Source organism: Podarcis cretensis, assembly GCF_951804945.1.
Source record: "Podarcis cretensis genome assembly, chromosome: 7".
NCBI classification, from domain to species: domain Eukaryota; kingdom Metazoa; phylum Chordata; class Lepidosauria; order Squamata; family Lacertidae; genus Podarcis; species Podarcis cretensis.
Genome location: NC_137176.1, coordinates 34537953 through 34559399, shown reverse-complemented (window position 1 = coordinate 34559399; position 21447 = coordinate 34537953). Strand labels below are relative to the sequence as shown.

General features: G+C 44.5%; 2 protein-coding genes across 2 annotated transcripts; one reads left to right on the top strand and one right to left on the bottom strand.

Moving 5' to 3' along the window:
- The first annotated feature begins 7497 nt into the window (after positions 1-7497).
- Positions 7498-14289, top strand: LOC307220143 (uncharacterized protein C6orf62 homolog). The gene is made up of 5 exons (XM_079983841.1): positions 7498-9657; positions 10178-10354; positions 11640-11765; positions 12290-12424; positions 13056-14289. Exons 1-5 carry the CDS (start codon positions 9529-9531, stop codon positions 13179-13181), a joined length of 693 nt encoding a protein of 230 aa, XP_079839967.1. The 5' UTR covers positions 7498-9528; the 3' UTR covers positions 13182-14289.
- ACOT13 (acyl-CoA thioesterase 13) lies at positions 13667-21272 on the bottom strand. The gene is made up of 3 exons (XM_079983851.1): positions 21024-21272; positions 19367-19551; positions 13667-18590 (listed from the first exon to the last, which is right to left on the bottom strand). Exons 1-3 carry the CDS (start codon positions 21105-21107, stop codon positions 18437-18439), a joined length of 423 nt encoding a protein of 140 aa, XP_079839977.1. The 5' UTR covers positions 21108-21272; the 3' UTR covers positions 13667-18436.
- Positions 21273-21447: the final 175 nt, after the last annotated feature.

Below are 21447 nucleotides of genomic sequence, written 5' to 3'. Positions count from 1 at the left end.
ACTACATATTGCAGAATAGTTTAGGGGGAGAGAGGGCATAGCCTGGAAAAAGACCTGATGGCCAGATAGACAAGTCATTTGCCAAAGGGAAGAAAAGGTGGCAAGCACTCTATTTCACCTCTATGGGTCTCCAGCAAGGGCAGGGTCCTGTAGCGTATTTCGGCGGCAAAAAATGAAATAGAGGAACTTAGCTATTGTCTTCGTGAGCTCCTGATCTCTCCCCTGTAATAGGAAGCGTATGACCTCTCTCTCTGGTTTCCATATTGGGATACATAGATGGTCTAAAAATTGTTGGCCGAGATCATCATATATTTTACATATAAGGGCCATGTGAGCTAGAGTTTACACCAGGTGGGCATCACATGGGCAGATCCTATCTCCTTTTGCCATACCCGCAAACCTACTCCAAAGAAGGTTAGAAGGATTAGAATTGAACCTATCCAGTGAAAAAGCCCTTCTTTCTTGCGGGTTAAACAAAAATTGTAGATAATTTGGGTTAAAAAGAGCAGACTTCTTGCAGTAAGGAGAGTGTCTGGGAAATGCACTGGAAAGTGTGGGGTTACACTTGTTTCGATGTGACTGAAACCTCCCTGCAAACAAATCAGGACAGGACAAACAATAAATAGGTCAGCTGAGATCTTTTCACAAATATTTGGAAACCACAGATGTATTGCTTGTGTGAGTTCCACAATCACTTAGTTAAAATTTGTAGATTGGAAATAAGCAATATGATAACTTTAATGTAAGAAGCCTGAATTTCTGTTTATTTTCCCTTTACTTTGCCTCTGGCTGTGGATGTGTGCTGGCCAGGTGTTCCTAATAATGGAACCACTCCTTCTTTACCTGATGAAAAGGTTTCCTATTGTGCACCATTATGATTCAATCAGTGTTCTTAATTTCCTCAGCTTGGAGGGATTTGTAAAGAATCCCTCATTACAGAACTGAAAGAATTTCCCTTCAATCATTTTAGACGAGAGGCTCATTTGTGGGAACTGCCATATATAATTAATCCTAGATATCCAAAAGAAAGGTTTCAGGTTACATCACTTTATTTCAACCTGCTGAGCACAAAGGTCTGGCACATATAAAAACATGTTGTGACATCTGCATTCATTTAAACATTTTGCCAATCTCAATATTTCTTTTCTCTACTGCTGCGTATCAGAATGGGTTCAGTTTATCTGTTTCAAAACAAATTAATACTTCTGATGTTATGACCGTTTGCACTTCAATAGGCTCTTGAACAAACAGTGAGGTTTCCCACTGAGGTCAGCCAATTTGTTTTGCATGAGAAGGCAACATTTTAAAAAAATGCAGAGTTATGGAAAACAAAATGCCCTCTTCTCTCTTTTTTTTACCAGAACATAAAAACAGAATCACTTGATTAGAGTAATAGATAGTAGTGACACTTCCATAACCATACAGTGTTCCCCCATCCTGGGATTATAGCCAATATCTAGGACAAAGTTTCAGAACTGAATATAGGAAGTTCTGTTGAAATAAACTATTTCCAACCAGGCTTTATCGTTTGAAAATTGATGTTATCCAGTGGACAGAGTATTGCTTGATCCTAGGAGGCAAGTCAGTGTTATTTTTCTAGAAAAAGAGGTGCCAGAACTCACAACGAACATCTCCATCATTCTTTTAGAACGTCAATGGTGCTCACCTGAGAGGTGCTAGTACTGAGTTCCATCAAGTTCTGGCTGAAAAAAGCCCTGGTTCAAGTAGTACCACGACTGCCATGGACTATATGACATTGACCGTGGGGTTTCTGGCAATAAGTGTTTTTTGGGTGATATGCAGGCCTGGCACCAGCACGCAGCCAACTGCTGAGGCTCAAGTGTAACTGCTGTTGCTGCAGGAGCAGTCAGCGAAGACTAAGAGTGGTATGGCAGCAAGCCTGAATGGCGCTTTGGGCAGCACACCTGAACACCCTAGCACCGTGGCTGTCTCCCTAATTGTGGTGGTCCTGCCTCCAATGTGGGTATGTCAGGGGCAGATCTAGCATTAATAAGGCAGTGCTGCTGGTGAATCTGGGCACATGGCCCAGATCAGTGCTGCTGCCAGGCAAACTGTCTGCAGCAAAAATTGGAGGGACACAGTAGCCTCACTGAGTGGCTCTCCAGGTTGCATGCCTGAACTTGGTGGCAACTGTCAACATAATGCCAACCCTGATGTATCTGTAAATAAAAATACAGCCTGGAGTTCTGTTCAGCACTGCCATTGCTACCACCATGGGTGGGCAGGCATGTAGCCCCTCTGAAATCAAATTAAGGGAGTGCTGAGGGGGGCATCTTGCCCCGACCCTCCGAAACCTGTAGCTGAGTGTGATAATACGGAAAGTTGTCAGCTTTAGGTTGCAGGGCAAAGTGCCCACTTGCCACAGGACAGCATGCCATCACAGGCAGAGCATGGGATGAATTTAACCCTCAGCATCTTAGTACTCCAACCCTTTGTGAGATTTCTTACCCAGCTTTCACCATGTCCCAGGACAGGTTACAAGTATATAATAATATACAGTTATAAAAACAAAACCACTGTAATGATAAAAAACTACAGTAGTAAAGCTGTTCCAAATGGAACAAAACAGTACACATTCAGCAAAAGAGGCAAGTCCCATAAAATATGCCTTAATTGTCAAAGGCCAGGATGAATTGGTGTGTCTTCAGCGTGTGACAAAAGTTGTACAATGAAGATACTAGACACATCTCTGTGGGAAATTCCAGTTTAGAGGCTGCCACAGAGAAAGCCCTCTCCTGTGTTAGGAGAGGCACTTGAAACATGCAGAGACCAAGAAGAAAATCGTGGTAAATGTTTATTGAACACACTGAGCAAAATGGTATACAATTTAAGCTTTCTTTTTGACAGGCCTTCTTGAGAGCAGGGAGACATTCGTCTAGATATCCAGAAGAAAACTCCCTCACGGCTAGACTGCCTATCAAAGCAAGTGATACTTTACTGAGCATCTTTACTTCTGTAAAGATCATGCCACCTACCCTCTTGGGTAGTTGACGAACACCAAGAATAGAATTAACCCTTAAGTTACACACTGAATGATCTCTGCTGTTACACTTCCAACATCTTATGCTGCTCTTCTCCACATTTCTGAGGGTGACAGAACTACCATCATACAGCCCCTCTGCAGACCTTACAATGCAATAAGGTTTTTAGGTATGGAGGTTTCCGATATTTGTGGCCTAAATCAATTAGTTTTAAATGCTCATGTGAGCACCTTAATCAGTTTACTTGGAAGAGATGCCCCATTAAAACAAATAAGTAACGCTTACAAATAAATGTGCTTCTGTGACTGCAGTTGTATAATGGTTTGGAGCAGAAGGAAGTTCAAGGAAAGAATATTTCTTGTCTCCTCTACCCTGCCCTGTGCAACAGTTGCTCAGTCTAGAGGGCCTGGGGATACTTTTGAACAATGTTGGGTGACATGTAGAGGGCTGGTGGAACTGCTTGAAATTGGGTAGACCTCCTGAAAATTGCCCCTTCCATAGCTATTTGCTTCCAAAGGTGCTGTTTGCAATAAAGGGATTTCAGCAGGAAACTGGTGGAGGGTCCAAGTCGAGATCCAGAGCATAATCAGAACAAAAGTCACACTTTAAAAAGCATATATGACATAGCATGTTGGTCTGTCCATGGAATACCACCAGGAGATTAACTCCAAGAACAGGGTGAAGAAATGATAAGAAAAGACACCAACAATTTTTGACTTACTAGTAAACACACGGTCCATTATGAGGAATTTTATTTCAAATGTATTTCAATTGTTTGTTTTTATCAGTCGATGTCTAGCCTGAACTTTTGGGATGCGACAGTTTATAAGCTTAAAACAGAAATACAAATGTTCCGTCTCTGTTTATGCACTCTGGTTCATGGCTCTCAAATCAAGAGGCAATGTAAAGGGGAAATGTTTAGTTTGTCCCCAAACTTGAATAGGTTGTACAGTATGTAACAGCCACACAAGATACTGGCAACCTTTAAATTTCCACTAGATGGCAATACAGTATAACATGAACATTAAAGGCACAACCCTAGACTGCAGAACCATCAGCAGACGCTTCATGTTACAGATGCTTCAGGTTACAGACTCCGCTAACCCAGAAATAGTACCTCGGGTTAAGAACTTTGCTTCAGGATGAGAACAGAAATTGCACGGCAGTGGCGCGGCAGCAGTGGGAGACCCCATTAGCTAAAGTGGTACCTCAGATTAAGAACAGTTTCGGGTTAAGAACGGACCTCCAGAACGAATTAAGTTCTTAACCCGAGGTACCACTGTACATGAATTGGTTAAAGCCCCACTATGCTGGCAGATGAGGGATATTTTGGTGCAACTGCCCAAATACTCTGGAAGAGCTCCTTATCATGAATTCATTGGCTCCCTCTGTGTCTTTGTGTCATTTGGGCCTTGTCACCAGCATAGTCCCTGATTGGTGGGCAGTATGTCCAGAGACACTGAGGGTATGTATGTTGTATTCCTGTCATTTTACATTTTCTATCTGCTTTTATCCCCTCCTGGGTTGAGTATGCATTAGATAATATTATTCCCTATATTTGTTCTAAATGTTTTTCTGATTTCATTTATGTTGCAATGATAATTATGTTGGAGTTTTGTTTCAATGTATTGTCTATTATAGATGAACTTTATTTAGTTTTATTATCCATACAGGTTAAAGAACATTTAGAATACTGTAGATTGTTAATAGATTTTATGGCATAGGCCTTCATGGATGTCAAGGATGAAAATGCTAAAGCAGGCATCCCCAAATTCGGCCCTCCAGATGTTTTGGGACTACAATTCCCACCATCCCCGACCACTGGTCCTATTAGCTAGGGATGATGGGAGTTGTAGTCCCAAAACATCTGGAGGGCCGAGTTGGGGGATGCCCGAATCACATAATTATTTGGGATTAAAGGGGATGTGTTGAGGAAAGTGCTGTAGCTAGTGGCAGAAGGACCGAAATTCAATCCCTGGCATCTTCAGGTAAGGCTGGGAGAGACTCCTGCCTGAAACCCTGGAAAGCAGCTCCAGTCCGTGCAGACAATACTGAACAATATGGCCCAATGGCCCAACTCAGTAGAAAGCAGTTTCCTATGCTACACTGCCTAAGGTCACTTCAAAACTGTTGCTACCGGATTCAGTTGCATATAGGCAAATTAAAATTGTGCAACAAACCCACTTTGGGAGGAAAATCAGAAAGTGATGGGGAAATGCGTGCAAAATTATGAGAGAACTCAGAATACTAAAAAGAAAAGTGAACTTCATATGCAACCTCCTTCAAACTTCGTGCAAACGTGTTAGTAGTGGGAAAGTGCTAAATAAACAGGTTTCCTGGATCACGGGCGTAGCCAGCATTTATTGCGGCGGCGGGGGGCAGAACTGAGCTATGTGTCAGGCGACTGGTCAGTTCGTTAATTATTATTATTTATGGGAGTAGCTGCCCCCCCCCCGCCTACGCCCATGTCCCGGAAGGTGCCTCTGCGTGGGCTTTCGATGCGGGATCGGTGCCGCCACGCATGCAAGTTCTTATTTTGCTGCGACCACACACTGTCGTCAGCATTAAAACGCCAGGTCCCAGTCCCTTGCCTCCGATCGGGATTTACCCTTTCCGTGGAAAATCGGATGAGTTAAAAACACCCCGTCGACGACACGGCAGCCCCCGTCTGGAAGCCCCCTAGCGCTGTTACACAACCAAGCGCAAGCCCCGTGTCCTCTGTTGTTGTGATCATTATACACACATGACACGCTTTACCCGCGTGCTTCGCCCCCGGGAGGTGGCGCGGTGACGTCGGAGACGGGAGGGGGGAGCCGTTCACTTCACTAGAGGGAGAAGGCGGGGCGAAGGAACTTGGAGCCTGTCTCTGGGCAGAAACTAGTTCTCGCATTAAGTTTTTAAAAAAGGTGCGGATACGCGCCCCACCTCACTCGAATCAACAGCGGAGCGCGAGCGCGCTTTAAAACAGGCTCTGCAATGGTGGGTTCTTTATGTGGGGGACAGACCGAGACCGCGGAGACGGGGAACGGAAAAGAGCCGCGGAGCAGCCCCTGGAGATAGATACGCGTTGTGCGTCATGGAAAGCGCAGCAGTTCTCTTGGATGGAGGGGAGGGGGAAGGGAGGGGATGGGGCGCAGGTGGGGGGGGGAGCAAGTACTCTAGCTTTTGGTGGTCTCTAGCAGCTATTAGCAGCTGCTTTTCATTTGCTGAAGAAGTGGCTCAACTTAACATGCCGCCACTTGCATGATGACCGTCGAAGTCCACTGATCAGACACCTTTTGTGTATCTAAACAGCTGCGCTGCAGGCATCCAACAGGTGCAGCGGTGTGTCGCCGTGCCGCTTCTAGAGGATGAACAAGGGAATGGGCTGCGGTCCAATCATAACGGCAGAAATAAATTGTTCGGGCTTTAAAGTGCCGCAGGACTCTTTGTTATTGTTGTCAGGAAAAGGGGAGGCGAAAAACAAGGGGTAGCATTCGAGCTACAATACAGGTTGGGGGCAACGAACGGTTGGAAACCTTTTCAGTTGCATAGCATCGTTTAAGATGCAGTCCCAAATCCACTTACGTAAGAGTAAGACCCAGCGAATTCAGTGAGACTTCTTTGGAACGTAGCCTTCCGTTAGGGCAGGCGCCCGTTTTGTAATCTCCGATGCGGCTTTTTGTTAGTTTGGAAGCCCAGCCACCATGCTAATGGGTGTAGGACCGGAGTCTGACAGGGCTTGGGGTTCGGCTGAAGAGCGGGATCTTGCTCTGCATTTCATCATCACAATTTAAGAGGCATACAATTGGAAAAAAACACACTCCTGGTGAGCAAGCTGTGTGGCATAGACATGCTGCAACAGACAGGTGATTTCAAAGCCTCCAAAAGCAAAACTGTAAGGGAGGGTTACGTCCTACTCCACATTAAAATAAACAAGTAAGTCAGCAATCGGAAGAACGTAAAAGTTACCCCAAACGCCTTTTAATCTTGATCTTGCGTGTGCGGTGAGTTTGATCCTAAGAGCCCATTACTAGTGTGCGCTTTTTGTTACTCCAGTAAAATGAATCGGACTTCCATTTTCGAGTACCCGCTTGCGGGTGACACTGACACAGGCTAACAGCCCCCACGCGGCCATCAGCCCGACCCTCTGCCGAGCCAGGCGGATCCAAGCCCCTTGTTTTTTACACCACGCAGTCCTGTGCACGTTTGTTTACTCGGGGACGAGTCCCATCGTGCCCACTGCGGCTTTAACTTATGTCAAGTGGCTGGGACACGTCGGAACTCTGCAAAGGACCGGGGCATAGACACACTTCGCCCCCACTGGAGACAGCGGGCTCAACACTCAACACACAGGCTGCATTGAGTACCAGCTGCCCACCCTACCCCACTTGCCCCCTTCGCTTTCCCTTTCCCCACCCCTCTCCCGAGACGGAGATGGTACAGTCCACCCCAGGGCGCCTGCGCAGCGGGTCGCGGGGCGGAGCCTTCCCGTGTGTGTGAGTCAGGCGAGGAGGAGACGCGGCGGTTGCCATTTTGAGGGCTTCTCCGCTCGGGCTGCTGCCGCTTCGCCGCCTTCCGCGCCGCCTGGACCGAGAGATTCGCCTGCGCCATCCTTCGCCTCAGAGGGGACAGGAGCGGGGGCTTCTCTCGCTCTCTTGCCTCTTTCCCGCCGTAGGAGCCTGTAGCGCAGGGACTTTCCCCGGCCCGGCCTCGCTCCGCCGCCGCCTCTTCCTCCTCCTCCTCCTCCTCTCGTCCTTCCTTCCTCCCTCCCGCCGCCTCCGCCGCCACCATTTGCCACCCCCCGGCGGCTCCGGGGCGCCGAGCTTAGGCTATGGGGACCAGGCTGCTGGGACTGAGCAGCGGCAGAGCGGGCGGCCCGGTCACCGTGAACAGCGCAGCGGGGATGGCGGAGCTGGGCGGCTTCTTGGTGGCCTTCTCTTGACATGGCTCCTGCCCGTGCTGCTAGCAGCGCCGCCGCCGCCGCCGCCTCCACTGCTCCACCCGCGCCCGCCGGCTGCGGGTAGCGAGCCAGGCCACGCCACAGTCTCCGGTCCGGTTGGGTGTCTCTTGCCGCCTGAGCCTCCCGCCGCGGGGGCTTCCAAGGAGAGGGGGAGGGAAACCGCTTAATTACTCTTATTTTTTACGAAGAGGGTGTGCTTGTGTGTGCTTTTTTTGTTTTTAAAAAGCACAACAACTAAACAGCTAATAAAAAAGGGGGAAGGACGGGTTAATAATCCTTTTTTCCTTTAATTTTTTTTTTGTTTCCGGAAAAACGCGTTTTTTCCCATTCCAAATTTATTCAAGTTCGCTGCGACAAAAGCCTCTTTGCAAACTATTTTTTTTTTCCCCAATTGAAATTTTTTTGGCGTGATAATTCCCTTCCTCTCCCTTTTCCCCCCGCCCCCCTTTTTTCTTCCCCCCTCCCAAGAACCCGAGTTGTTGGTTGTTGACCATGAATGCAAGAGTGAATTCCGGGCCGTAGACTTGAGTGGCCCCCGCTGCGCTGAGCACAGGCCCGCCTCTTCCTCTTGAGCAAGGAAGAGAACAACCCCGGCAAGGAGGCCAATCGCATCAGCCATGCCCAGCCCCAATTAGAGGGGAGGAGGATTTTTTTGTGCTGCCCGGGGCTTAGACTGAGGGAAGGAAGGCTAGTGGGGTGGGTTGTAGGCCTCTCCCTCCTAGGAGAGTGCTAGATCGAGAGATCGACTTGGGATTCAAAAGGCCAGATAATCTCCCAAATCTTCCCTCCACCTTTTTATCAATGGCCACCATGATCCCTCTTCTCTCCCACAGCCGCAGCCTCAGGGCAACCATGTGCCTGATGATGAGCAGGATGAAGTTAGAAATGACTCTGCTGTTTTCCAAACTCCTTGCTCCTCTGCAAACCAGCACACTGTTGTCTGTGGTTGATTATTTTGTTGTTGGTAGGGAAACGTCTTACCTCCCAGGACATCCACTCCTGTTCTGCACTCCCTCCTTTGCTTTCTACCAAGTCGAATAATTCTTGAAAAAAGAAAAAGCCAGGCAGCATAGCAATAGCAGAGATCTTGAAAATAATCAGCAGTCATGAATCTGGGCGGAATAGAACACTGTCTTTAATTTCATTGTTTTGTTTTTTTGGGGGGTGGCAGCGTGGGGCAAGAAACCCGCCCAAATGGATTGGGTCCATGCCCGTTATTGCTTTTTATTCTACACACAAATTGTGATAATATTTTTTCCCCATTCTTGCCCACTTATTCCTGTGGTTTAAACTGTGTATATCAGTGTATTTTCTTCAAATTTCTTTGGGCTTTTGACAATACTGCGCAAACTTTTTGTCCAATGATGGTTGGACTAATAGTTACTTTGTTTTATGACCCCTCTAATAAGACAGTCTTGTAAAACATTTGCCTAAGGTGCATTTTTGGGTTACGCCTGTGTTCTATTGATTCAGTGGTATTAGCAGGAATAAAATGACTTGTTTCTGTTGTACTCGAGTCTTATGAAAAAGGGCCCATAGTTTAGTGAAGGTTTCAAAAGGCTTTAGTACCACCTGTATTACAAAATGGGGGACCCAAACTCCCGGAAGAAACAAGCTCTGAACAGACTTCGTGCTCAGCTTAAAAAGAAAAAAGAATCTCTAGCTGACCAGTTTGATTTCAAGATGTATATTGCCTTTGTATTCAAAGACAAGGTAATTTCCTTTTTGGTTGTTTGACTTTTGTATTGAGTGACTCCATACCTCTGTTAGCACTCTCAAAATTACAATCTGAGAATGAATGTGGAGAGCATTGTAAAAATCTGTTGCGCTGTGTTTTCATCATGCCTAGGCTGTAGCTTTGATGTTTAATTTTGAATCATGATGTTCATTCCTTATGCGCTGGGTATCTTAACAAAACCTTGCACAGCTTTCAAAATGTGCCATGTGAGAGTTAATACTGCATTATGGGCTATGGTTGCACACAAATCTGGGGAATACATAGAACTGAATTTTAGAGACCCAGCACTTTGGATTTTAATGGGAAATGCATTTTTGTTTAAGCATGTGCTTCAGCATCCATTAATCTCTAAATTTAGGTTTGCAATAAGTTTAGGGTGTTACCCAGTTCTTAGGTTTGCAGTAAGTTTATTTTTCTTAAGTTTTAAGAGCATTGTAATGACAGACTGCTTAGAAATGAATGAAATGCAACATGTTCTTTGTTTTCCCTCATTAGAGGAAAAAGTCGGCGCTCTTTGAAGTGTCTGAAGTGATACCAGTCATGACCAATAATTATGAAGAAAATATCCTGAAAGGCGTGCGGGATTCCAGCTATTCCTTGGAAAGTTCCATAGAGCTTCTACAAAAGGATGTGGTTCAGCTGCATGCACCCCGCTATCAGTCTATGCGCAGGGTAAAATATTTAATGTTCTGTCATTTTGTTTCAGAGATCAACATTTTAAAAGGCTATTAATGCTGCTAGTAGTATTTCTATATCAAAGATCTAGATATAATCAGCAGGATTAAAAGAACTACATTAGATGTACCCAATGACTTACATGTCATTTGAATATTTAGTATGCTTTGTCTAGAAGACACACTGATTTACTTGGGTCTTTGACACCATCCACCCTATTCTCTTGACGGTCATTTAAGTTATTTTAATGTTGTATTTTTAATTGTAACCGACCCTAGGACAGGTGGGTAATAATACTACTGCTAAATAATAATAGTTTTGTTGCCATTTTGCTCTATCCCTCTTGTATTGTATACATCACTTAGAAACTTTGTTATTAAGTGGAATATAAATTATTTATCTAAGAGTTTTCATTATCCTGGCCCTCAATATTTTAACAAGTTTGTCTCTTGGTAAAAGTAGATGTGAGAAAGAGGCATGGAGAAAAAATTAGAATTGTGGAACTGGAATATTGGCAGAGACATCTGAGATGAATGATTGCTTTATATCTCTTGCAGAAGTTCAACATAGTGTCTTAAGTTCTATCCTGAGAGAGGAGGGGCTGCTTCTGTTCACAATCCAGCAGAGGCTTATCCTGGTGGAAGGGGAACCAACTTTTGCAAAGCCTCTTCCCCCACTGTTCTATAGGGTTTCCTATCCCTCAAACCTTTTTGTGGGGAACAAGAATTGCACAGGGAAGTGAGAATTGTAGAAAGCTTCCTCCCATTTCTGGCAGGAGTGTCCCATGAATGGGAAGGGAACTCCGGATTCAATTCATACCTGTTGAACTGAAACAAAATAGGGAATAAACTTAAGCTAAAAATCCAATTATTATAAGCTGTGTTTTTGAATTTAAATATTATTGATGAAGACATCAAGACAACATAAAAATGTAAATGTGATAAAAGTGGGTGTATTTGCCGATGGGCATCTAAAAAACTATCCTGAGGACATCATTTTAGTTTGGGCAGTTTTTCAAATCCATGAAGTTTGTTCCCATAAGAATTAAATTACTAGGACTGGGTTCCGATTTCCACATTATAAATGTTAATGCAAAGTTAGCAGATAGGCAGGCTGTGTTGTAGTGCTTAAGAATAAAATCCTATTGTTATAGATGTATGGAAGGTATACAAACCATTTGAATTACAATTATATTTGCTTCTCAAACGTATATATATGTGTGTGTGTGTGTTCTCCCACTAGATTGTTGGGACACTATTAATTTTATTCATGCCCTTAACAGGATGTGATTGGCTGTACGCAAGAGATGGACTTCATACTTTGGCCTCGGAATGATATTGAGAAGATAGTCTGTCTTCTGTTTTCTAGGTGGAAGGGATCGGATGATGAGCCCTTTAGGCCTGTTCAGGTATGATACGGGTCCCAGGCAGAGTGCTACTAAAACCCAAATAAGCCATTAGCACTTTTAATGAATACCACTTTTTCTTTATGGTGGTTATAGTGAATTGTGGTATATTTTTGTAATCATTAAGGTGTTTGCATGATTACAAAGGCAGAATGTTGTCACTGAATGTACCTAAGCATATGTTTTGAAGTGACTTAGTTTATTTTGTCTTTTGATTGGTAAACTTGCCAGAAGCTTTTACCAATAAGTATGGAGTACTGCATCTGCGATAGTCGTCATTTTTGTTTACATAAAGTTGAATATGGGGTTCTTCAAATGTAGTGCCATTAGAAAAGGGGGAGATACTGATGTAATAATTAGTCTAATTTAAACTATATCTCCATTAGCTATAATTTCAAGTTGTTCCTGAGATTTTTCTATTCTGCACTTGGATGCATTGCATACGTGAACCTTGACTTTAGATTGGTGTTCCTTGAACATATTTTATTTAAACTTTTTTGTTACATATTCCCCACCCCACCCCACAGGCCAGGTTTGAATTTCATCATGGTGACTATGAAAAACAGTTTCTGCATGTATTGAGCCGAAAGGACAAGACTGGAATTGTTATCAACAACCCTAACCAGTCAGTGTTTCTCTTCATTGACCGACAGCACTTGCAGGTAGCCATACTCCCAGTGCATACCTGTTTTTCCTTATGCTCTTGTTTGCCTCTTTTCTATTATTTAACAGCTGTCTGCTTGGCTTCACTACAGTCAAGAGGTACAGATATAAGCAGTTGTCATGACAGAATGCTAAATGATCAGCATTCCTTTTCTATGGCATAATGTGCAATATGTTCCAAACAGTAAGTTTGTGGGATATACTTTATAAGTATTGAGTTGCTCTGCCTTGAGTGCAGTGAAGCCATCTGATTGGGTGTATTTCTATTAGATTTAGGAACTGAGGTGGTGGGGATTTGCAAGTGTGCATCAGTATCATTTGTCATTAATTGAGATTGTTTGTGCTCGTCCGCTTTTGAAACACAATAAGAATTTGTATATGTACTTAAGCGAGAAAAGATGGTACAGGTCCCCTGCTGGAGAAGGCAGATTTTAGAAATCTGGTGATCAATTTATATATTCAGCAAGCACCATAAATTCTTTGTTATGCTTTTATGTTGCACCACTATTAGTTTCATTTTCTGTTGCTTCTGCAAGGATGAGTTGAGGCAATATGTGAAGTTTGTTTTTCCACACAGTGCTGTTTATAAAATATACTCTGTCCTGAAATAATTTATGTATCTCTTTCCAGACTCCAAAAAACAAAGCTACAATCTTCAAGTTATGCAGCATCTGCCTATATCTGCCACAAGAGCAGCTCACCCACTGGGCGGTTGGTACCGTAGAGGATCACCTCCGTCCTTACATGCCAGAATAGGGTACTGGCCAGCAAAATGGGGAAGATCACAGAATGCAGGAGTGCAGTTTTCACTTTTCTCACCATTTATTCTTTCGGAATAGAAGAAAATGGACACATGTTCAGAACACTATCCATCGTGGAACTTGATCATCCTGGATTATTTTCTTTTATCATTTGTATCTCAGAACTTTTAAATTTTTTTTAGATGTTTTCTGCATGGACCTTGTGAAAGAGAATGCTCTGCATATTTCTGCATTGTATGAGCATCCTACCAAAATGTGAAACGAAGGGACTGTTATACACTGAAAGAAATGTATCTGAGAGCACAAAGTGATCATATATGGTGGTGTTCCCATTTGTGCTGGTCATGTCCCCTAATATCAGTATTCATAGGGTGAGGAATGAATGTAATGGTGTGAAAGCCATAAGCTTTGCTGTTAACACGATTGTATCAGGTTCAGGAATAGGTCTATGGCTTGTTACAGTAGATGGCTAAATGTGGGAAAGAAAAAAAAGCATCTCATTTGGTGTAGGCATTAATTGCCTCTTTTATTTTGCTTGGCCTTGTTTGAGTTTCCTGGCATTCTCACTTTTGGATCTCTTTCCCCAGTTTGCTGTGTAACTAAATGTAGAGTGTTCTGTTGAGTTGAATACATTTTTACAGACCTGGAGTCTGAAGTAGCCTAAAGCAGCTAAATTTAAGATAGCAGCTGCAGAAACCACGTTGGCAGAGGATTATTATTATTTTCCTGACAGTTGACTTGTGAACTGTAGGAAATACTGGTTTCCAAAACATTTCTTACGGAAAACCCTCTGAGGTTCTTTTTTGGGGGGGAGGGGAGGAATAAAGCAGTTGTGGATTTAATTGTAAAATATTGTTTGGAGTGTCAAAGTTGGTTTTGACAGAACATATTTTGTTTAAGATTGTGCAATGAACATAAGGAAGACTACTGTATAGCTTTGGCAAAGGAAGCTTTGCTTAAAGGGTTGAGTAATTTGACTGAAGTAAATCTGTATAAGCCTATTCCCTTTGGGTAAAACTAGTGCTTATCTGTTTAAAAAAATTGTATTTAGCTTTTGTTTGGAATTGGGAAAAAATTAAAAATAAACAAATTAGGTGACCAAAGACTTCTACGTTCATTTATTTTAAAAAACTTGTAGACACTAGCTTATGACATGTCATAGCTAACTTTAGGTAGACAGTCTTTGCATATGACAACACTTAGATACATCAAAGCATATCGTATGCAAAATAAGCTGGAGATACCAATTCAAAATCTATTGGCAGTGTTCACATGTAACAATAAATTTAATTTCCTGGTTTATTATGGATGGATGGCAGTACACATTCATATTCCTCCCATGAGTGGGATACACCAGGAAGCTGTGCCTTTCTGTTATATTAGAACCAAGGATTACCTGCTCTTTAACAAGTGATTATCAGGAAGAAAAAAACCATGGCATGAGGTTGGCTAGGGGTAGTTGCTTTTTAGGGACAAGCAAGCTCTGCACTCTGGTTAAGACAGAACAGGAAGCAAAGCTTCCTGGTTTGTTTCCTCTAACAATAGCACAAGTGGAATATTGAACAAGGGCTATCACTATGCTCACAGAAAGCCTGGCTTATAACACGTTGTATAAATGTAGATTTTCATAAGGTTTCTATAACTAATACATGAAACTTTATATAAAACATTGCAAATCATTTTTGAAACCCAGTTAAAGGGAGAAGTCTTCATAATAAGGTTATAATAATGCATGAAGGATTACAATTTGGATGGAGAATGTCACATTTCACCAGCCCAGAGGTGTGCACCTAAAATAGCTATTGGGAGCCAGGCTGATGTTAAGAAGTACCAAAGGGATTTCCCCCCCATTCCCAACCCATTTTAAAGGGGGAAATGTTCTGAGAATTAGCAGAGTATATTTCTTTACCCACCATGTAACTGCACAGCACAAGCTTGAGTTCTAACACTGCACCCTCAGAAATTAACATTATGGGCGGGGAACCTTTGCCTCTCCAAATGTTGTTGAACGACAACTCTCATAAGCCTTGACTATTGATCATGCTGGCTGGGACTGATGGGAGACATAGTTCAGCAATATGGAGGGCCCAAAGTTCCCCAGTGCCCTTCTAAACAGTTTGGCATCCAAAGGATCCCAGGATCAGTCCACAGAATCTCCAGGAAGGACTAGGTGGGACTCCAGTTTGGAAAGCTGAAGAGTCACAGCTAAGTCACAGTGTTAACAATGCTGAGCTAGATTGTCTGACTCTCCCTAATGAATCCTGCAAGAGGAATCGCAACACCAAGATCAATATGCAGCAATATAGGTTCTGCCATCAACAAACCACAGTGATCAAAACAGCTAAATTTTGTGAGCCGGCAATGAGAGCGGCTGCTATCTATTAATACAAATGTCAGCCACGTAACCACACTTCTGAAAGTAGCAGGCATTTTCTATCTGTACTACCACCACCCATTCATTACACCCACAGCCATTCCCCGTTGCTAACTATTTGATTGGCTTCCATACAGTTTTGCTCTCTCTGCCCCTCCCCACTTTTATTCCCTTGCTCGGATCGGGGATCTTTGAAAGCGGGGAAGGATTAGATAAGTGCCAAGCTCAAAGCTGCAAGGAATTGAAATACAATTTCATTCAGGCAGTCCAGATTCTAGAAAGCTTTTAAGAGGAATGAGAACTCTTCAGTGAGAAGGAGCTATTTCACCCCCTGCCACTCCTATCACAGGACATTAGAAGCACTTTACAGAATCTGGGCCAGGTTGTTCCAAAGCAAGACTAGCAGGCACGCTGCTAGAATAATTCAAACACTGCCGCTGTCATCTTCACCACAACCTCCCAGTTTTGCATCAGTTCTAAGTTTTAATGTCGTTGCTGGTGTTAGGATGCAAATAGGACCAGCAAGGAATCAGTACTCTGCTGTTGTTGTTTACAATTCATGACCCCATGGACCAGAGCATGCCAGGCACTCCTGTCTTCCACTGCCTCCCGCAGTTTGGTCAAACTCATGCTGGAGGCTTCGAGAACACTGTCCAACCATCTCGTCCTCTGTCATCCCCTTCTCCTTGTGCCCTCCATCTTTCCCAACATCAGGGTCTTTTCCAGGGAGTCTTCTCTTCTCATGAGGTGGCCAAAGTACTGGAGCCTCAGCTTCAGGATCTGTCCGTCCAGTGAGCACTCAGGGCTGATTTCCTTCAGAATGGATAGGTTTGATCTTCTTGCAGTCCATGAGACTCAAGAGTCTTCTCCAGCACCATAATTCAAAAGCATCAATTCTTCGGCAATCAGCATTCTTTATGGTCCAGCTCTCACTTTCATACATCACTACTGGGAAAACCATAGCTTTCACTATACGAACCTTTGTTGGCAAGGTGATGTCTCTGCTTTTTAAGATGCTGTCTAGATTTGTTAGGAAGCAAATAGGACCGGCAAGGAATCGGTACTCTATAGGCACACAATTCTGATGGTTGTAATAGACTGCAGCCACTTGGTTGCAAGTCTGTGGTGCAAATCTACCAAACCCACAGCAATGAAGGCAGCCTGGGAATACAGCTCCTTGAGGGCATGAGGCCTTTCCCAACCTTGGGCCCCCCAAATATTGGTGGACTACAAACCCCATAATCCCTAACCAGCAGGAGCAGTGGTGAGGGATGATAGTAAAGTTGCCTAATGATCGAGAACCAGACGGACTGCCTTATGAATCTTTGCGCCACCAGGAAAGGTGACCATTAGACCCTTGGGGATTTCAAATTACTGTTTTCCAACCAAGCTAACAATCTGCTCCTGATCCAGTTTTAACACCAAAAGCAACGGTGTCTTGTAGCGCCTTAAAGACTACCAGATTAGTTATTACATAAGCTTTTTTTTGGATTCCAGCCCACTTCAAGCAGATGCATGTACTACTGTATACACAGTTGGCAGGTATAATATGGGCATAGTCAAGATGGAGGAAGTTAACTTGAATCATTACTTGTTGGGGGGGGTCACTTAAATTCACACAAATTTGTGCATGTAGCACTAAATCACAATTTCATGTTAGCAGGCTAATAAACGTGCAGTGAATGATTATTTACAATAGCGGTATTTGGTGATAACATGATTGTTCTGGTTCTGTCCAGAACGTTTGTCCAGACAGTTTTCCAGGTCACGTGGCCAGCATGACTAAACTGCTACTGGCACATGGAGGACCATGACAAGTGCCAGAGTGCATGGAAAGGCCATTTACCTTCCTGCCTATTTATCTACTTGCACTGGCATGCTTTCGAACTGCTAGGTTGGCAGGAGCTGGGACAAGAGCAACGGGAGCTCACCCCATTGTGGGGATTCGAACTGCCGAGCTTCCGATCAGCAAGCCCAAGAGGCTCAGTGGTTTAGACCACAGCGCCACCCGTGTCCCTGTATCCTAAATCAACTGGGGGAGGGGGGAAATACACACGAGCAAAGTTTACAAAACCAAGTTTATTGAAAACTGTTGAGTTGTTATCATACTGAACTTCATTTTAGCACAGGGTTCATGCTTTAAATTCATTATTTTGGTAGGAAATTTGCAGAAGGGGACTGAGATTTCACAGAGACTTCTTGCTGGAGTAACCATGTTACATGTGAACACAAGAGGCAATTTTCACCAATTCCTCCTTTTCTCCTGCAGCCCTTGGCACCACCACTCATGCTGTTCTGGAGGCTTCCTCAGCCATTGAAAGCAGAATCCACCCCCATCACCACTCCTTCTTTCAATGAAAACATCCTGGAGGCAGAGGCCTACCCCTGCGGCCTCTGAACCCATCCCAACCCAAAAGTACCAGCATCAGAACCTCTTTCACAAATGGTTTCCAGGTTTCAGATGCTGGAACACTTGAGTTCCATCTTTTCTTTGTATCTTTCTCTTCAGGGCTTCAGAAATCAAACCAGTATTAATCACAGCAACACATTTTTTTTCTGTCAACAGCAAATTGCTGCTATTTACATTTGTTTCCTGCTTCCTGGCGCATGCACACACAGCATCCCTTCCAATCCCCAAGAGATGGCTTACAATAAAATACACATGGAATAATAAACATGAACTTGAACCATCACCTTAGTTTACATGAACATTAAGGAGGATTCAGGTTTCACCCCTAGTGGGCACCTAAGAAAGCGTTTTGTTAAGTTAATCCATTCTCATCTATTGTTTTTACTGTATTGCTTTGTTTGACTTACTTCAGTAAAGTAATGCTACCCCGTTCTTTTTCTTCTAGGCCCAAAGCTTCCTTCTGTGATTATCCCAGGTATTTGGTATGCCTCCCTTGGGCTATCAATTTCCCTGTCACCTTGTTTCTTAAGTCCACATTGGCAAAGGCCAGTGTTCTTCCTTGCTTCAGAATCTCCGCAGTGATCTGGATTTCGTCTCCGATCTTAGCTGCTGACATGTAGCTTGAATTTGGAAAGGGGGGGGGGGGGAGAGAGAGAAAGAATCCTTACATTTATGGTTCATCTCTCCTTCAATGAGCTCAAGACAGCATATAGGGTTTGCTTCCCTCATTTTATCCTCACAACCACCCTATGAGGTTCAAAACTTATCTGATAACCCACACCTCTACTTTTAACTACCATATTTTTTGCTCTATAGGACGCACTTTTCCCCCTCCAAAAATGAAGGGGAAATGTGTGTGCATCCTATGGAGAGAATGAAGGGTTTCGCTGAAGCCTGGAGAGTGAGAGGGGTTGGTGCGCCGCGCTCCGAAGGCTTGCGGATAGCAGCCTGAAGCCCGGGGAGCGCAACACCAACTCCCGCTGCGCTCCCCGGGCTTCAGGCAGCAATCAGCAAGCCTTCGGAGTGTGCCCCCAGCCCCGCAAGCTCCGGGAGCAGCGGCAAGGCTGCACGCAACCTTGCCGCCGCTCCCAGACCTGTTCTGGGGGCTGGGGTCGGGGGAAGCTCGGGCTTCCCCCGCCCTAGCCCCGCAGCTAAAAACGAAGCCAAGACAGCCAGCGGGATCCATCCTGCTGGCTGTCTTGGCTTCTGCCAAAGCCGTGCGCAGCCTCTCCCCCCCTAAAAACTAGTCCCCCCCCCTAAAAACTAGGTGACCCTATGGTCCGGTGCGCCCTATGGAGCGAAAAATACGGTAATACAAGCCACGTAAGTTGCAGAGTCAAGGCCCAATTAAACGAAAGCGGGCACTGAAATAAATCTCGGATTTTGTCATACGTACGTAATATTCATATCCACACTGACTCCAGGTGCTGCTCTTTCGGTGTGCAGCAAAGCAGCGGTTGACACAACATCTACCAGAGTTGCTGTCAATCCTCCATGAAGAGTCCCGCCTCGGTTTGTGTGCTCCTCTTCCACTTTCATTTCACAGACAACTTTTCCAGGACTGGCAGAAAAAACCGTCATCTGGGAGCAGAGTGGGTGAGAGAAGAAAAGTCCCATTCCATTAAGCTTCAGTAGGTTTTCTACAGGCTACTAAACTGAAATTAAATGCTTGCTTTTTAAAATCTAAAATGCACATATGTTGCCTTTTGGTCTCCAAAACAGCGAACAGTAGGAGAAAACAAGTGAATCCAGCAACAAAAATAAGGTTGAAGTGTGCAGTTCTTTCCCTCAAGGTACCAACCATTCAGTGGTGCCCTTTTCAAGCATACTCCATTCTATTTCCCTCCCCCAATGTTTTTCTGCTGTCACCAAATCCAAAGGTCAGCCAACATTCTGGGCTCACTGAACTTGCACAATCTTCCTACACACCAGAAACCTAAAGCACATGACCTGCCCCAAAGAATCATGGGAACTGCAGTTTACCACTACGCTTCCCAGCTCCCTTAAACTACTTTGCCCAGGATTCTGTGGGAAGGTCATATGCATTAAATGTACTTTCAAACCTCTTCCAATTATTTCTTCCCCTTTTTCAAAAAGGACGTTTCAAGTTTCAGTAAGCATATGTAACAAATAACGTTTATTTCTAATTTCTGCAATAAGCAGTTTGATTGGCTGAAACCGGCTGGGGCATTTAGGACCAGAGGCATAGCAAGGTCAGGTGGTACCTGGTGTGAATTTTTTTTGTCACACTCCCCCCCCCCCACATTGCAATTTTAGGAAGGTTGCCCAGAGTTGTGCAAATCCAACCAACGATCACATAAAACCGTGTCAGCGCCGCAAAAATTTAACCGCCAATTGCATTAAACTGTCGGGGATGCAAGTGCCACCCGCCGGGGAGGGGTGTGCCAGGCTGATTGTCGGGTGTATCTGCGCAATCAGTGGGCGGATTTTCATGACGACGATCGCGTCAATAGCGGAAATCTGCCTGCCCAACAGGTGTGCAAGCGCCGCCACACCAATCCGCCCGGGGGGGGGATTTTGTCAGCCCCCCTAGGCATGACACCCGGGGCGGACCACACCCTTTGCACCCCCCCCCCCTTGAGATGCCCCTGTTTAGGACCAGGTGACCTTTAAACCAGTGCAATTTCTATGTAAACAATCTAGTTAGGACACACCTAATAGTCACAGAGCTTCTCTGAACAGAGTGAAGTAAGATCATTGGGAAGCTACCACATAACCACGCCCCTGCCCCCAGTATATAAGTGAATTGTAGAGAAGGTAGTTTGCAATCTAAAGCAGTATTACTGAGGACCTCTCTCAGAAACACTGTAAACCTACGTTTTTTCTTTCTTTTTTCCAAATACTTTTTATTGCTTTTTTTGTAACAACAACAAATAAAATAAATACTCTTACATTCAAAAATTGTAAACCTACGTTTTTTCAAGCCCCAATAGGCCCAGAGTTTGCTGCCCTATTCAAGGTGACTCTGGAAAGTCAGTAACACATTACACACACAGGGTAGGGAACCTCAGCAAATCCCCTCCTGCTATTACCTTATTCAGCACCCGATCAAATCCGGGAGACTCCAGAAGCCTTTTCACCACCTCGCGGAGAGACTGGATCTTAAGGTGACTCATGATTCAAAGTTCCGACCTTCTCTCGAGCAAGGCGCTATGGCCAGGTTTCTCACTAATGCAGGCAAGTAGTTGGGAGACCTCGGGAGTTGCGGACAACACGAAGCAACTGCAAAGCTGCAAGATCCGTGAGAAACAAATTGGCCCTTAGGAGCTCAGCGCCGGCCCTGGAGAACTGGAGGAACGTCTCTTGACAAGCCCCGCCTCCCTCCCTCGCTCGCTCGCTCCCAGCGTTCTAAAACTTGCTACTCCGCGTTCCATTCGCCGAACGTTCGCTGCCTTCGCCGAATGCCCGCCCACGGCGCCTACCCTTTCACCTCCCCGCAATCGGGTCTGGCTGCTA

What these genes read in the sequence shown, in the direction of transcription:
- ACOT13 (XM_079983851.1), bottom strand. Translation starts at nt 21,107, where the DNA reads ATGAGTCACCTTAAGATCCAGTCTCTCCGCGAGGTGGTGAAAAGGCTT. An exon ending in TTGATCGGGTGCTGAATAAG is followed by an intron (nt 19,552 to 21,023) that starts GTAATAGCAGGA and finishes CTCTGCTCCCAG; the next exon opens with ATGACGGTTTTTTCTGCCAG. An exon ending in AGTGTGGATATGAATATTAC is followed by an intron (nt 18,591 to 19,366) that starts GTACGTATGACA and finishes TCCAAATTCAAG; the next exon opens with CTACATGTCAGCAGCTAAGA.
- LOC307220143 (XM_079983841.1), top strand. Translation starts at nt 9,529, where the DNA reads ATGGGGGACCCAAACTCCCGGAAGAAACAAGCTCTGAACAGACTTCGT. An exon ending in AGCCCTTTAGGCCTGTTCAG is followed by an intron (nt 11,766 to 12,289) that starts GTATGATACGGG and finishes CCCACCCCACAG; the next exon opens with GCCAGGTTTGAATTTCATCA. An exon ending in TTGACCGACAGCACTTGCAG is followed by an intron (nt 12,425 to 13,055) that starts GTAGCCATACTC and finishes ATCTCTTTCCAG; the next exon opens with ACTCCAAAAAACAAAGCTAC.